A 15,737-nucleotide genomic window follows, 5' to 3' on the forward strand; every position below is an offset into this window, starting at 1 on the left:
ACCAGTACTTCTCCTGTTAAAGACACCTCTGTCTGTTTCAACACAATGCTGGAGTTTTCATCAATAACTTACACAAGTACCAGTACTTCTCCTGTTAAAGACACCTGTCTGTTTCAACACAATACTGGAGTTTTCATCAATAACTTATGCAAGTACCAGTACTTCTCCTGTTAAAGACACCTCTGTCTGTTTCAACACAATACTGGAGTTTTCATCAATAACTTACACAAGTACCAGTACTTCTCCTGTTAAAGACACCTCTGTCTGTTTCAACACAATACTGGAGTTTTCATCAATAACATACACAAGTACCAGTACTTCTCCTGTTAAAGACACCTGTCTGTTTCAACACAATACTGGAGTTCTCATCAATAACTCACACAAGTACCAGTACTTCTCCTGTTAAAGACACCTCTGTCTGTTTCAACACAATACTGGAGTTTTCATCAATAACTTACACAAGTACCAGTACTTCTCCTGTTAAAGACACCTGTCTGTTTCAACACAACACTGGAGTTTTCATCAATAACTTACACAAGTACCAGTACTTCTCCTGTTAAAGACACCTGTCTGTTTCAACACAATACTGGAGTTTTCATCAATAACTTACACAAGTACCAGTACTTCTCCTGTTAAAGACACCTGTCTGTTTCAACACAACACTGGAGTTCTCATCAATAACTTACACAAGTACCAGTACTTCTCCTGTTAAAGACACCTCTGTCTGTTTCAACACAACACTGGAGTTTTCATCAATAACTCACACAAGTACCAGTACTTCTCCTGTTAAAGACACCTGTCTGTTTCAACACAATACTGGAGTTTTCATCAATAACTTACACAAGTACCAGTACTTCTCCTGTTAAAGACACCTCTGTCTGTTTCAACACAATACTGGAGTTCTCATCAATAACTTACACAAGTACCAGTACTTCTCCTGTTAAAGACACCTCTGTCTGTTTCAACACAATACTGGAGTTTTCATCAATAACTTACACAAGTACAAGTACTTCTCCTGTTAAAGACACCTGTCTGTTTCAACACAATACTGGAGTTTTCATCAATAACTTACACAAGTACCAGTACTTCTCCTGTTAAAGACACCTCTGTCTGTTTCAACACAATACTGGAGTTTTCATCAATAACTTACACAAGTACCAGTACTTCTCCTGTTAAAGACACCTCTGTCTGTTTCAACACAATACTGGAGTTTTCATCAATAACTTACACAAGTACAAGTACTTCTCCTGTTAAAGTCACCTGTCTGTTTCAACACAATACTGGAGTTTTCATCAATAATTTACACAAGTACCAGTACTTCTCCTGTTAAAGACACCTCTGTCTGTTTCAACACAATACTGGAGTTTTCATCAATAACTTACACAAGTACAAGTACTTCTCCTGTTAAAGACACCTGTCTGTTTCAACACAATACTGGAGTTTTCATCAATAACTTATGCAAGTACCAGTACTTCTCCTGTTAAAGACACCTGTCTGTTTCAACACAACACTGGAGTTTTCATCAATAACTTACACAAGTACCAGTACTTCTCCTGTTAAAGACACCTGTCTGTTTCAACACAACACTGGAGTTTTCATCAATAACTTACACAAGTACCAGTACTTCTCCTGTTAAAGACACCTGTCTGTTTCAACACAATACTGGAGTTTTCATCAATAACTTATGCAAGTACCAGTACTTCTCCTGTTAAAGACACCTGTCTGTTTCAACACAATACTGGAGTTTTCATCAATAACTTACACAAGTACCAGTACTTCTCCTGTTAAAGACACCTCTGTCTGTTTCAACACAACACTGGAGTTTTCATCAATAACTCACACAAGTACCAGTACTTCTCCTGTTAAAGACACCTGTCTGTTTCAACACAATACTGGAGTTTTCATCAATAACTTACACAAGTACCAGTACTTCTCCTGTTAAAGACACCTCTGTCTGTTTCAACACAATACTGGAGTTTTCATCAATAACTTACACAAGTACCAGTACTTCTCCTGTTAAAGACACCTGTCTGTTTCAACACAATACTGGAGTTTTCATCAATAACTTATGCAAGTACCAGTACTTCTCCTGTTAAAGACACCTCTGTCTGTTTCAACACAATACTGGAGTTTTCATCAATAACTTACACAAGTACCAGTACTTCTCCTGTTAAAGACACCTCTGTCTGTTTCAACACAACACTGGAGTTTTCATCAATAACTTACACAAGTACCAGTACTTCTCCTGTTAAAGACACCTGTCTGTTTCAACACAATACTGGAGTTTTCATCAATAACTTATGCAAGTACCAGTACTTCTCCTGTTAAAGACACCTCTGTCTGTTTCAACACAATACTGGAGTTTTCATCAATAACTTACACAAGTACCAGTACTTCTCCTGTTAAAGACACCTCTGTCTGTTTCAACACAACACTGGAGTTTTCATCAATAACTTACACAAGTACCAGTACTTCTCCTGTTAAAGACACCTGTCTGTTTCAACACAATACTGGAGTTTTCATCAATAACTTACACAAGTACCAGTACTTCTCCTGTTAAAGACACCTCTGTCTGTTTCAACACAACACTGGAGTTTTCATCAATAACTTACACAAGTACCAGTACTTCTCCTGTTAAAGACACCTGTCTGTTTCAACACAATACTGGAGTTTTCATCAATAACTTACACAAGTACCAGTACTTCTCCTGTTAAAGACACCTCTGTCTGTTTCAACACAATACTAGAGTTTTCATCAATAACTTACACAAGTACCAGTACTTCTCCTGTTAAAGACACCTGTCTGTTTCAACACAATACTGGAGTTTTCATCAATAACTTACACAAGTACCAGTACTTCTCCTGTTAAAGACACCTCTGTCTGTTTCAACACAATACTGGAGTTTTCATCAATAACTTACACAAGTACCAGTACTTCTCCTGTTAAAGACACCTCTGTCTGTTTCAACACAATACTGGAGTTTTCATCAATAACTTACACAAGTACCAGTACTTCTCCTGTTAAAGACACCTCTGTCTGTTTCAACACAATACTGGAGTTTTCATCAATAACTTACACAAGTACCAGTACTTCTCCTGTTAAAGACACCTCTGTCTGTTTCAACACAACACTGGAGTTTTCATCAATAACTTACACAAGTACCAGTACTTCTCCTGTTAAAGACACCTCTGTCTGTTTCAACACAATACTGGAGTTTTCATCAATAACTTACACAAGTACCAGTACTTCTCCTGTTAAAGACACCTCTGTCTGTTTCAACACAACACTGGAGTTTTCATCAATAACTTACACAAGTACCAGTACTTCCCCTGTTAAAGACACCTGTCTGTTTCAACACAATACTGGAGTTTTCATCAATAACTTAGACAAGTACCAGTACTTCTCCTGTTAAAGACACCTCTGTCTGTTTCAACACAACACTGGAGTTCTCATCAATAACTTACACAAGTACCGGTACTTCTCCTGTTAAAGACACCTGTCTGTTTCAACACAATACTGGAGTTTTCATCAATAACTTACACAAGTACCAGTACTTCTCCTGTTAAAGACACCTGTCTGTTTCAACACAATACTGGAGTTTTCATCAATAACTTACACAAGTACCAGTACTTCTCCTGTTAAAGACACACCTGTCTGTTTCAACACAATACTGGAGTTTTCATCAATAACTTACACAAGTACCAGTACTTCTCCTGTTAAAGACACCTCTGTCTGTTTCAACACAACACTGGAGTTTTCATCAATAACTTACACAAGTACCAGTACTTCTCCAGTTAAAGACACATCTGTCTGTTTCAACACAACACTGGAGTTTTCATCAATAACTTACACAAGTACCAGTACTTCTCCTGTTAAAGACACCTGTCTGTTTCAACACAATACTGGAGTTTTCATCAATAACTTACACAAGTACCAGTACTTCTCCAGTTAAAGACACATCTGTCTGTTTCAACACAACACTGGAGTTTTCATCAATAACTTACACAAGTACCAGTACTTCTCCTGTTAAAGACACCTGTCTGTTTCAACACAATACTGGAGTTTTCATCAAAAACTTACACAAGTACCAGTACTTCTCCTGTTAAAGACACCTCTGTCTGTTTCAAGACAATACTGGAGTTCTCATCAATAACTTACACAAGTACCAGTACTTCTCCTGTTAAAGACACCTCTGTCTGTTTCAACACAATACTGGAGTTTTCATCAATAACTTACACAAGTACCAGTACTTCTCCTGTTAAAGACACCTCTGTCTGTTTCAACACAATACTGGAGTTTTCATCAATAACTTACACAAGTACCAGTACTTCTCCTGTTAAAGACACCTGTCTGTTTCAACACAATACTGGAGTTTTCATCAATAACTTACACAAGTACCAGTACTTCTCCTGTTAAAGACACCTCTGTCTGTTTCAACACAATACTGGAGTTTTCATCAATAACTTACACAAGTACCAGTACTTCTCCTGTTAAAGACACCTCTGTCTGTTTCAACACAATACTGGAGTTTTCATCAATAACTTACACAAGTGCCAGTACTTCTCCTGTTAAAGACACCTCTGTCTGTTTCAACACAACACTGGAGTTTTCATCAATAACTTACACAAGTACCAGTACTTCTCCTGTTAGAAACACCTCTGTCTGTTTCAACACAATACTGGAGTTTTCATCAATAACTTACACAAGTACCAGTACTTCTCCTGTTAAAGACACCTGTCTGTTTCAACACAATACTGGAGTTTTCATCAATAACTTACACAAGTACCAGTACTTCTCCTGTTAAAGACACCTCTGTCTGTTTCAACACAACACTGGAGTTCTCATCAATAACTTACACAAGTACCGGTACTTCTCCTGTTAAAGACACCTGTCTGTTTCAACACAATACTGGAGTTTTCATCAATAACTTACACAAGTACCAGTACTTCTCCTGTTAAAGACACCTCTGTCTGTTTCAACACAACACTGGAGTTTTCATCAATAACTTACACAAGTACCAGTACTTCTCCTGTTAAAGACACCTCTGTCTGTTTCAACACAATACTGGAGTTTTCATCAATAACTTACACAAGTACCAGTACTTCTCCTGTTAAAGACACCTCTGTCTGTTTCAACACAATACTGGAGTTTTCATCAATAACTTACACAAGTACCAGTACTTCTCCTGTTAAAGACACCTCTGTCTGTTTCAACACAATACTGGAGTTTTCATCAATAACTTACACAAGTACCAGTACTTCTCCTGTTAAAGACACCTCTGTCTGTTTCAACACAATACTGGAGTTTTCATCAATAACTTACACAAGTACCAGTACTTCTCCTGTTAAAGACACCTCTGTCTGTTTCAACACAATACTGGAGTTTTCATCAATAACTTACACAAGTACCAGTACTTCTCCTGTTAAAGACACCTCTGTCTGTTTCAACACAACACTGGAGTTTTCATCAATAACTTACACAAGTACCAGTACTTCTCCTGTTAGAAACACCTCTGTCTGTTTCAACACAATACTGGAGTTTTCATCAATAACTTACACAAGTACCAGTACTTCTCCTGTTAAAGACACCTGTCTGTTTCAACACAATACTGGAGTTTTCATCAATAACTTACACAAGTACCAGTACTTCTCCTGTTAAAGACACCTCTGTCTGTTTCAACACAACACTGGAGTTCTCATCAATAACTTACACAAGTACCGGTACTTCTCCTGTTAAAGACACCTGTCTGTTTCAACACAATACTGGAGTTTTCATCAATAACATACACAAGTACCAGTACTTCTCCTGTTAAAGACACCTCTGTCTGTTTCAACACAACACTGGAGTTTTCATCAATAACTTACACAAGTACCAGTACTTGTTCTGTTAAAGACACCTCTGTCTGTTTCAACACAATACTGGAGTTTTCATCAATAATTTACACAAGTACCAGTACTTCTCCTGTTAAAGACACCTCTGTCTGTTTCAAAACAACACTGGAGTTCTCATCAATAACTTACACAAGTACCAGCACTTCTCCTGTTAAAGACACCTCTGTCTGTTTCAACACAATACTGGAGTTTTCATCAATAATTTACACAAGTACCAGTACTTCTCCTGTTAAAGACACCTCTGTCTGTTTCAAAACAATACTGGAGTTTTCATCAAAAACTTACACAAGTACCAGTACTTCTCCTGTTAAAGACACCTGTCTGTTTCAACACAATACTGGAGTTTTCATCAATAACTTACACAAGTACCAGTACTTCTCCTGTTAAAGACACCTCTGTCTGTTTCAACACAATACTGGAGTTTTCATCAATAACTTATGCAAGTACCAGTACTTCTCCTGTTAAAGACACCTCTGTCTGTTTCAACACAATACTGGAGTTTTCATCAAAAACTTACACAAGTACCAGTACTTCTCCTGTTAAAGACACCTCTGTCTGTTTCAACACAATGCTGGAGTTTTCATCAATAACTTACACAAGTACCAGTACTTCTCCTGTTAAAGACACCTGTCTGTTTCAACACAATACTGGAGTTTTCATCAATAACTTATGCAAGTACCAGTACTTCTCCTGTTAAAGACACCTCTGTCTGTTTCAACACAATACTGGAGTTTTCATCAATAACATACACAAGTACCAGTACTTCTCCTGTTAAAGACACCTGTCTGTTTCAACACAATACTGGAGTTCTCATCAATAACTCACACAAGTACCAGTACTTCTCCTGTTAAAGACACCTCTGTCTGTTTCAACACAATACTGGAGTTTTCATCAATAACTTACACAAGTACCAGTACTTCTCCTGTTAAAGACACCTGTCTGTTTCAACACAACACTGGAGTTTTCATCAATAACTTACACAAGTACCAGTACTTCTCCTGTTAAAGACACCTGTCTGTTTCAACACAATACTGGAGTTTTCATCAATAACTTACACAAGTACCAGTACTTCTCCTGTTAAAGACACCTGTCTGTTTCAACACAACACTGGAGTTCTCATCAATAACTTACACAAGTACCAGTACTTCTCCTGTTAAAGACACCTCTGTCTGTTTCAACACAACACTGGAGTTTTCATCAATAACTCACACAAGTACCAGTACTTCTCCTGTTAAAGACACCTGTCTGTTTCAACACAATACTGGAGTTTTCATCAATAACTTACACAAGTACCAGTACTTCTCCTGTTAAAGACACCTCTGTCTGTTTCAACACAATACTGGAGTTTTCATCAATAACTTACACAAGTACCAGTACTTCTCCTGTTAAAGACACCTCTGTCTGTTTCAACACAACACTGGAGTTTTCATCAATAACTCACACAAGTACCAGTACTTCTCCTGTTAAAGACACCTGTCTGTTTCAACACAATACTGGAGTTTTCATCAATAACTTACACAAGTACCAGTACTTCTCCTGTTAAAGACACCTCTGTCTGTTTCAACACAATACTGGAGTTCTCATCAATAACTTACACAAGTACCAGTACTTCTCCTGTTAAAGACACCTCTGTCTGTTTCAACACAATACTGGAGTTTTCATCAATAACTTACACAAGTACAAGTACTTCTCCTGTTAAAGACACCTGTCTGTTTCAACACAATACTGGAGTTTTCATCAATAACTTACACAAGTACCAGTACTTCTCCTGTTAAAGACACCTCTGTCTGTTTCAACACAATACTGGAGTTTTCATCAATAACTTACACAAGTACCAGTACTTCTCCTGTTAAAGACACCTCTGTCTGTTTCAACACAATACTGGAGTTTTCATCAATAACTTACACAAGTACAAGTACTTCTCCTGTTAAAGTCACCTGTCTGTTTCAACACAATACTGGAGTTTTCATCAATAATTTACACAAGTACCAGTACTTCTCCTGTTAAAGACACCTCTGTCTGTTTCAACACAATACTGGAGTTTTCATCAATAACTTACACAAGTACAAGTACTTCTCCTGTTAAAGACACCTGTCTGTTTCAACACAATACTGGAGTTTTCATCAATAACTTATGCAAGTACCAGTACTTCTCCTGTTAAAGACACCTGTCTGTTTCAACACAACACTGGAGTTTTCATCAATAACTTACACAAGTACCAGTACTTCTCCTGTTAAAGACACCTGTCTGTTTCAACACAACACTGGAGTTTTCATCAATAACTTACACAAGTACCAGTACTTCTCCTGTTAAAGACACCTGTCTGTTTCAACACAATACTGGAGTTTTCATCAATAACTTATGCAAGTACCAGTACTTCTCCTGTTAAAGACACCTGTCTGTTTCAACACAATACTGGAGTTTTCATCAATAACTTACACAAGTACCAGTACTTCTCCTGTTAAAGACACCTCTGTCTGTTTCAACACAACACTGGAGTTTTCATCAATAACTCACACAAGTACCAGTACTTCTCCTGTTAAAGACACCTGTCTGTTTCAACACAATACTGGAGTTTTCATCAATAACTTACACAAGTACCAGTACTTCTCCTGTTAAAGACACCTCTGTCTGTTTCAACACAATACTGGAGTTTTCATCAATAACTTACACAAGTACCAGTACTTCTCCTGTTAAAGACACCTGTCTGTTTCAACACAATACTGGAGTTTTCATCAATAACTTATGCAAGTACCAGTACTTCTCCTGTTAAAGACACCTCTGTCTGTTTCAACACAATACTGGAGTTTTCATCAATAACTTACACAAGTACCAGTACTTCTCCTGTTAAAGACACCTCTGTCTGTTTCAACACAACACTGGAGTTTTCATCAATAACTTACACAAGTACCAGTACTTCTCCTGTTAAAGACACCTCTGTCTGTTTCAACACAACACTGGAGTTTTCATCAATAACTTACACAAGTACCAGTACTTCTCCTGTTAAAGACACCTGTCTGTTTCAACACAATACTGGAGTTTTCATCAATAACTTACACAAGTACCAGTACTTCTCCTGTTAAAGACACCTCTGTCTGTTTCAACACAATACTAGAGTTTTCATCAATAACTTACACAAGTACCAGTACTTCTCCTGTTAAAGACACCTGTCTGTTTCAACACAATACTGGAGTTTTCATCAATAACTTACACAAGTACCAGTACTTCTCCTGTTAAAGACACCTCTGTCTGTTTCAACACAATACTGGAGTTTTCATCAATAACTTACACAAGTACCAGTACTTCTCCTGTTAAAGACACCTCTGTCTGTTTCAACACAATACTGGAGTTTTCATCAATAACTTACACAAGTACCAGTACTTCTCCTGTTAAAGACACCTCTGTCTGTTTCAACACAATACTGGAGTTTTCATCAATAACTTACACAAGTACCAGTACTTCTCCTGTTAAAGACACCTCTGTCTGTTTCAACACAACACTGGAGTTTTCATCAATAACTTACACAAGTACCAGTACTTCTCCTGTTAAAGACACCTCTGTCTGTTTCAACACAATACTGGAGTTTTCATCAATAACTTACACAAGTACCAGTACTTCTCCTGTTAAAGACACCTCTGTCTGTTTCAACACAACACTGGAGTTTTCATCAATAACTTACACAAGTACCAGTACTTCCCCTGTTAAAGACACCTGTCTGTTTCAACACAATACTGGAGTTTTCATCAATAACTTAGACAAGTACCAGTACTTCTCCTGTTAAAGACACCTCTGTCTGTTTCAACACAACACTGGAGTTCTCATCAATAACTTACACAAGTACCGGTACTTCTCCTGTTAAAGACACCTGTCTGTTTCAACACAATACTGGAGTTTTCATCAATAACTTACACAAGTACCAGTACTTCTCCTGTTAAAGACACCTGTCTGTTTCAACACAATACTGGAGTTTTCATCAATAACTTACACAAGTACCAGTACTTCTCCTGTTAAAGACACACCTGTCTGTTTCAACACAATACTGGAGTTTTCATCAATAACTTACACAAGTACCAGTACTTCTCCTGTTAAAGACACCTCTGTCTGTTTCAACACAACACTGGAGTTTTCATCAATAACTTACACAAGTACCAGTACTTCTCCAGTTAAAGACACATCTGTCTGTTTCAACACAACACTGGAGTTTTCATCAATAACTTACACAAGTACCAGTACTTCTCCTGTTAAAGACACCTGTCTGTTTCAACACAATACTGGAGTTTTCATCAATAACTTACACAAGTACCAGTACTTCTCCTGTTAAAGACACCTCTGTCTGTTTCAACACAATACTGGAGTTTTCATCAATAACTTATGCAAGTACCAGTACTTCTCCTGTTAAAGACACCTCTGTCTGTTTCAACACAATACTGGAGTTTTCATCAAAAACTTACACAAGTACCAGTACTTCTCCTGTTAAAGACACCTCTGTCTGTTTCAACACAATGCTGGAGTTTTCATCAATAACTTACACAAGTACCAGTACTTCTCCTGTTAAAGACACCTGTCTGTTTCAACACAATACTGGAGTTTTCATCAATAACTTATGCAAGTACCAGTACTTCTCCTGTTAAAGACACCTCTGTCTGTTTCAACACAATACTGGAGTTTTCATCAATAACTTACACAAGTACCAGTACTTCTCCTGTTAAAGACACCTCTGTCTGTTTCAACACAATACTGGAGTTTTCATCAATAACATACACAAGTACCAGTACTTCTCCTGTTAAAGACACCTGTCTGTTTCAACACAATACTGGAGTTCTCATCAATAACTCACACAAGTACCAGTACTTCTCCTGTTAAAGACACCTCTGTCTGTTTCAACACAATACTGGAGTTTTCATCAATAACTTACACAAGTACCAGTACTTCTCCTGTTAAAGACACCTGTCTGTTTCAACACAACACTGGAGTTTTCATCAATAACTTACACAAGTACCAGTACTTCTCCTGTTAAAGACACCTGTCTGTTTCAACACAATACTGGAGTTTTCATCAATAACTTACACAAGTACCAGTACTTCTCCTGTTAAAGACACCTGTCTGTTTCAACACAACACTGGAGTTCTCATCAATAACTTACACAAGTACCAGTACTTCTCCTGTTAAAGACACCTCTGTCTGTTTCAACACAACACTGGAGTTTTCATCAATAACTCACACAAGTACCAGTACTTCTCCTGTTAAAGACACCTGTCTGTTTCAACACAATACTGGAGTTTTCATCAATAACTTACACAAGTACCAGTACTTCTCCTGTTAAAGACACCTCTGTCTGTTTCAACACAATACTGGAGTTCTCATCAATAACTTACACAAGTACCAGTACTTCTCCTGTTAAAGACACCTCTGTCTGTTTCAACACAATACTGGAGTTTTCATCAATAACTTACACAAGTACAAGTACTTCTCCTGTTAAAGACACCTGTCTGTTTCAACACAATACTGGAGTTTTCATCAATAACTTACACAAGTACCAGTACTTCTCCTGTTAAAGACACCTCTGTCTGTTTCAACACAATACTGGAGTTTTCATCAATAACTTACACAAGTACCAGTACTTCTCCTGTTAAAGACACCTCTGTCTGTTTCAACACAATACTGGAGTTTTCATCAATAACTTACACAAGTACAAGTACTTCTCCTGTTAAAGTCACCTGTCTGTTTCAACACAATACTGGAGTTTTCATCAATAATTTACACAAGTACCAGTACTTCTCCTGTTAAAGACACCTCTGTCTGTTTCAACACAATACTGGAGTTTTCATCAATAACTTACACAAGTACAAGTACTTCTCCTGTTAAAGACACCTGTCTGTTTCAACACAATACTGGAGTTTTCATCAATAACTTATGCAAGTACCAGTACTTCTCCTGTTAAAGACACCTGTCTGTTTCAACACAACACTGGAGTTTTCATCAATAACTTACACAAGTACCAGTACTTCTCCTGTTAAAGACACCTGTCTGTTTCAACACAACACTGGAGTTTTCATCAATAACTTACACAAGTACCAGTACTTCTCCTGTTAAAGACACCTGTCTGTTTCAACACAATACTGGAGTTTTCATCAATAACTTATGCAAGTACCAGTACTTCTCCTGTTAAAGACACCTGTCTGTTTCAACACAATACTGGAGTTTTCATCAATAACTTACACAAGTACCAGTACTTCTCCTGTTAAAGACACCTCTGTCTGTTTCAACACAACACTGGAGTTTTCATCAATAACTCACACAAGTACCAGTACTTCTCCTGTTAAAGACACCTGTCTGTTTCAACACAATACTGGAGTTTTCATCAATAACTTACACAAGTACCAGTACTTCTCCTGTTAAAGACACCTCTGTCTGTTTCAACACAATACTGGAGTTTTCATCAATAACTTACACAAGTACCAGTACTTCTCCTGTTAAAGACACCTGTCTGTTTCAACACAATACTGGAGTTTTCATCAATAACTTATGCAAGTACCAGTACTTCTCCTGTTAAAGACACCTCTGTCTGTTTCAACACAATACTGGAGTTTTCATCAATAACTTACACAAGTACCAGTACTTCTCCTGTTAAAGACACCTCTGTCTGTTTCAACACAACACTGGAGTTTTCATCAATAACTTACACAAGTACCAGTACTTCTCCTGTTAAAGACACCTGTCTGTTTCAACACAATACTGGAGTTTTCATCAATAACTTATGCAAGTACCAGTACTTCTCCTGTTAAAGACACCTCTGTCTGTTTCAACACAATACTGGAGTTTTCATCAATAACTTACACAAGTACCAGTACTTCTCCTGTTAAAGACACCTCTGTCTGTTTCAACACAACACTGGAGTTTTCATCAATAACTTACACAAGTACCAGTACTTCTCCTGTTAAAGACACCTGTCTGTTTCAACACAATACTGGAGTTTTCATCAATAACTTATGCAAGTACCAGTACTTCTCCTGTTAAAGACACCTCTGTCTGTTTCAACACAACACTGGAGTTTTCATCAATAACTTACACAAGTACCAGTACTTCTCCTGTTAAAGACACCTGTCTGTTTCAACACAATACTGGAGTTTTCATCAATAACTTATGCAAGTACCAGTACTTCTCCTGTTAAAGACACCTGTCTGTTTCAACACAATACTGGAGTTTTCATCAATAACTTATGCAAGTACCAGTACTTCTCCTGTTAAAGACACCTCTGTCTGTTTCAACACAATACTGGAGTTCTCATCAATAACTTATGCAAGTACCAGTACTTCTCCTGTTAAAGACACCTGTCTGTTTCAACACAATACTGGAGTTTTCATCAATAACTTACACAAGTACCAGTACTTCTCCTGTTAAAGACACCTGTCTGTTTCAACACAATACTGGAGTTTTCATCAATAGCTTATGCAAGTACCAGTACTTCTCCTGGTAAAGACACCTGTCTGTTTCAACACAACACTGGAGTTTTCATCAATAACTTTGTGAAAACCCAGCACAGTCTTTATATTTAATGTGAATACTGTATCTTAGTTGTTGAGACAGTAATGTGCTTATTCAAGCTTGGATTGGGGTATGAATGTTTTTATTGGGAAAATACGTTGATTTTATTTTTTTTAGTTAGCACATAAACTAACTAGCAAGCTAATGGTTAGTAGTCTGTCCATACTTTTATCAAGATGTGGTTATCAATCACAGTTTTTTATCATTTTAATTTAATATGGTAATACTAAACCGTCAGTCTACCCCAGGGCAGCTGTGGCTACTGATGTAGCTTACCACCACCAGGTGTGAATGAATGTTGAGTCCCACTTCTCTGTGAGCGCTTTGAGTCTTTAGAAAAGCGCGATATAAATCAAAGTTATTTTTTTTAACCATTGTAGGCAGTACACTCCCACTCAAAGGATCTGGTTTTCAATCGCATAGTCTGGGTAAATTAGTGAGACTTCTCAAAAACCGAATACGATCAGATTAAAGTGTTTCCATGAGTTGTGCAATAATTATCGCATTTTTCCGACCACAAAGAGCACTGGATTACAGGACTGACACTGTTAACACAATGACATTATTTGTGTTCTTTCCTGTGTTGTGTTAAATGTGTGTAGCAAAACAACCGATAAAAACACAGCAAATACCACCTTTTTTTCCGAAAATTAATGAAAAAGCGGTACAGTGAGTACAAAAACAGATTTGGAAATTGGATGGGGGACAAATTGAAAAGTTTTATAAGTTTGATCGAGGCATTCTTAACTTCACTGATGTAAAGTCTGTAAATATTGCGATTGACTTAAATATCATGGAAATAAAAAAAATATAATTCCAAAATCACTTATATTTTTTTTATTTCCATGAATGTTTTTTTAATTCCAAAATCACTTAAAAAAAACATTCATTGTATGTTTTTGTTATCATGCAGAATACTTTTGGGTGGTCATTTTGTTGCCTGGGCCAAAAGGAACTTTTAACAAAAACGTGTTCTACTATGTGGTATCTCCATCAACAATTCCTCTTCAGAAATTGGAGACCATCTACAACAGAAAGTCAGTCACCTTTATGTTCTTTGAATAGTTCAAGTGTTGACTACTTTGGTTATTGAAAATAAATGTTTACTTATCATCACTTATTGTTGCATGCAAGTCAGATTCAGGAAGTGAAATTAGAACTTGAATTAGATTTGATTACAGTGTAAAATGTATTTGGTGAGTGTGTGAGTTTAGTGTCAACATGTTGCTAAAGGTTTACATCTTCTTGGGGACTGGAACACGGATACAGTGGGGCAAAAAAGTATTTAGTCAGCCAGCGATTGTGCAAGTTCTCCCACTTAAAATTGTCTTTCTGAAAGTTATAAGAAGCAAAGCAAAACAATTTATGAATTTATTTAAACAAGTGAAGACCAAGTCTTTCAAATATGTTCTTGGATTTTCAAATTCTATTTGAGTTTTGTCTCTCTTAGAATTAAAAATGTCCAGCAAAGCGAGACCAGCTTGCTAGTAAATAAATACAATTGAAAAAATAGAGGCAGCTCACTGGTAAGTGCTGCTATTTTTAGAACAGGCCAGCGGGCGACTCATCTGGTCCTTACGGGCGACCTGGTGTTGGTGACCCCTGCTCTAAAACAAGCACTCATTGAACCCCACTTTGACTAGGGAGTTCATGTTTGGTATCGTGACAAGACAAACTGTCTATTGAGGAAAAGTGTTAATAATGAAATATAAAGTTAGTAAAGATGTGAGAGTAAGAAGTCAACAAACCTGTTCCGTGTAACACAACTTGATGTTTCTTGAAAACAGCGTCCAGTATTCCATTCTTCTCTTTGGTTCTAGAAAGTTCCGCCTGGTAATCTGCTATAGTTCTTCCGGACATTTGCAGGCAAATCCCAACACTTTATTCTCACATTTGATTTCTATTTAGCGAAGTGTTGACAACCTCCGCCTCTCTTTGTTAGCAGCTAACTAGCTAAGCTAGCTAACAAGCTAAGCTAACTAGCTAAGCTAGCTAAACTTGCCAGCACAATAAGGTTATCGCTCCCCGGGACGGGTTTTTTTTTCTCTTGAATTAAAGACTCAAAGATGTATTTTATACGACGTACATTTTTTACAAACTGGAGAAGAAATAATAAGACTGACTTATTGTTGGCGTCCTTCTCGCTTCTTTCTGCGCAGATGTGCTTTCACGACAGTTGTTCCGCTTGACGTTACAAGACCGTTCTGCTCTCGTCTACGACTGCTCTGCTCTCGCGAGATGTGTCAAGCGCAGAAGACTCAAAACTAAATAAAATAAATAAAATAAAATAAAAGTAAATCA

General features: G+C 37.3%; 1 protein-coding gene across 1 annotated transcript in view; it reads right to left on the bottom strand.

Annotated features, from left to right (window-relative positions):
• LOC133545643 (zinc finger protein OZF-like) overlaps positions 1 to 15,609 on the bottom strand; it is a 50,915-nt gene extending 35,306 nt beyond the window's left edge. The window contains exon 1 of the mRNA XM_061891408.1: positions 15,185 to 15,609. Coding sequence (XP_061747392.1) covers positions 15,185 to 15,296 — 112 coding nt within the window. The 5' untranslated portion in view covers positions 15,297 to 15,609. The remainder of the gene's footprint in view (positions 1 to 15,184) is intronic.
• Positions 15,610 to 15,737: the final 128 nt, after the last annotated feature.

The sequence above is a fragment of the Nerophis ophidion genome, linkage group LG28, assembly GCF_033978795.1.
Source record: "Nerophis ophidion isolate RoL-2023_Sa linkage group LG28, RoL_Noph_v1.0, whole genome shotgun sequence".
Taxonomy (NCBI): Eukaryota; Metazoa; Chordata; class Actinopteri; order Syngnathiformes; family Syngnathidae; genus Nerophis; species Nerophis ophidion.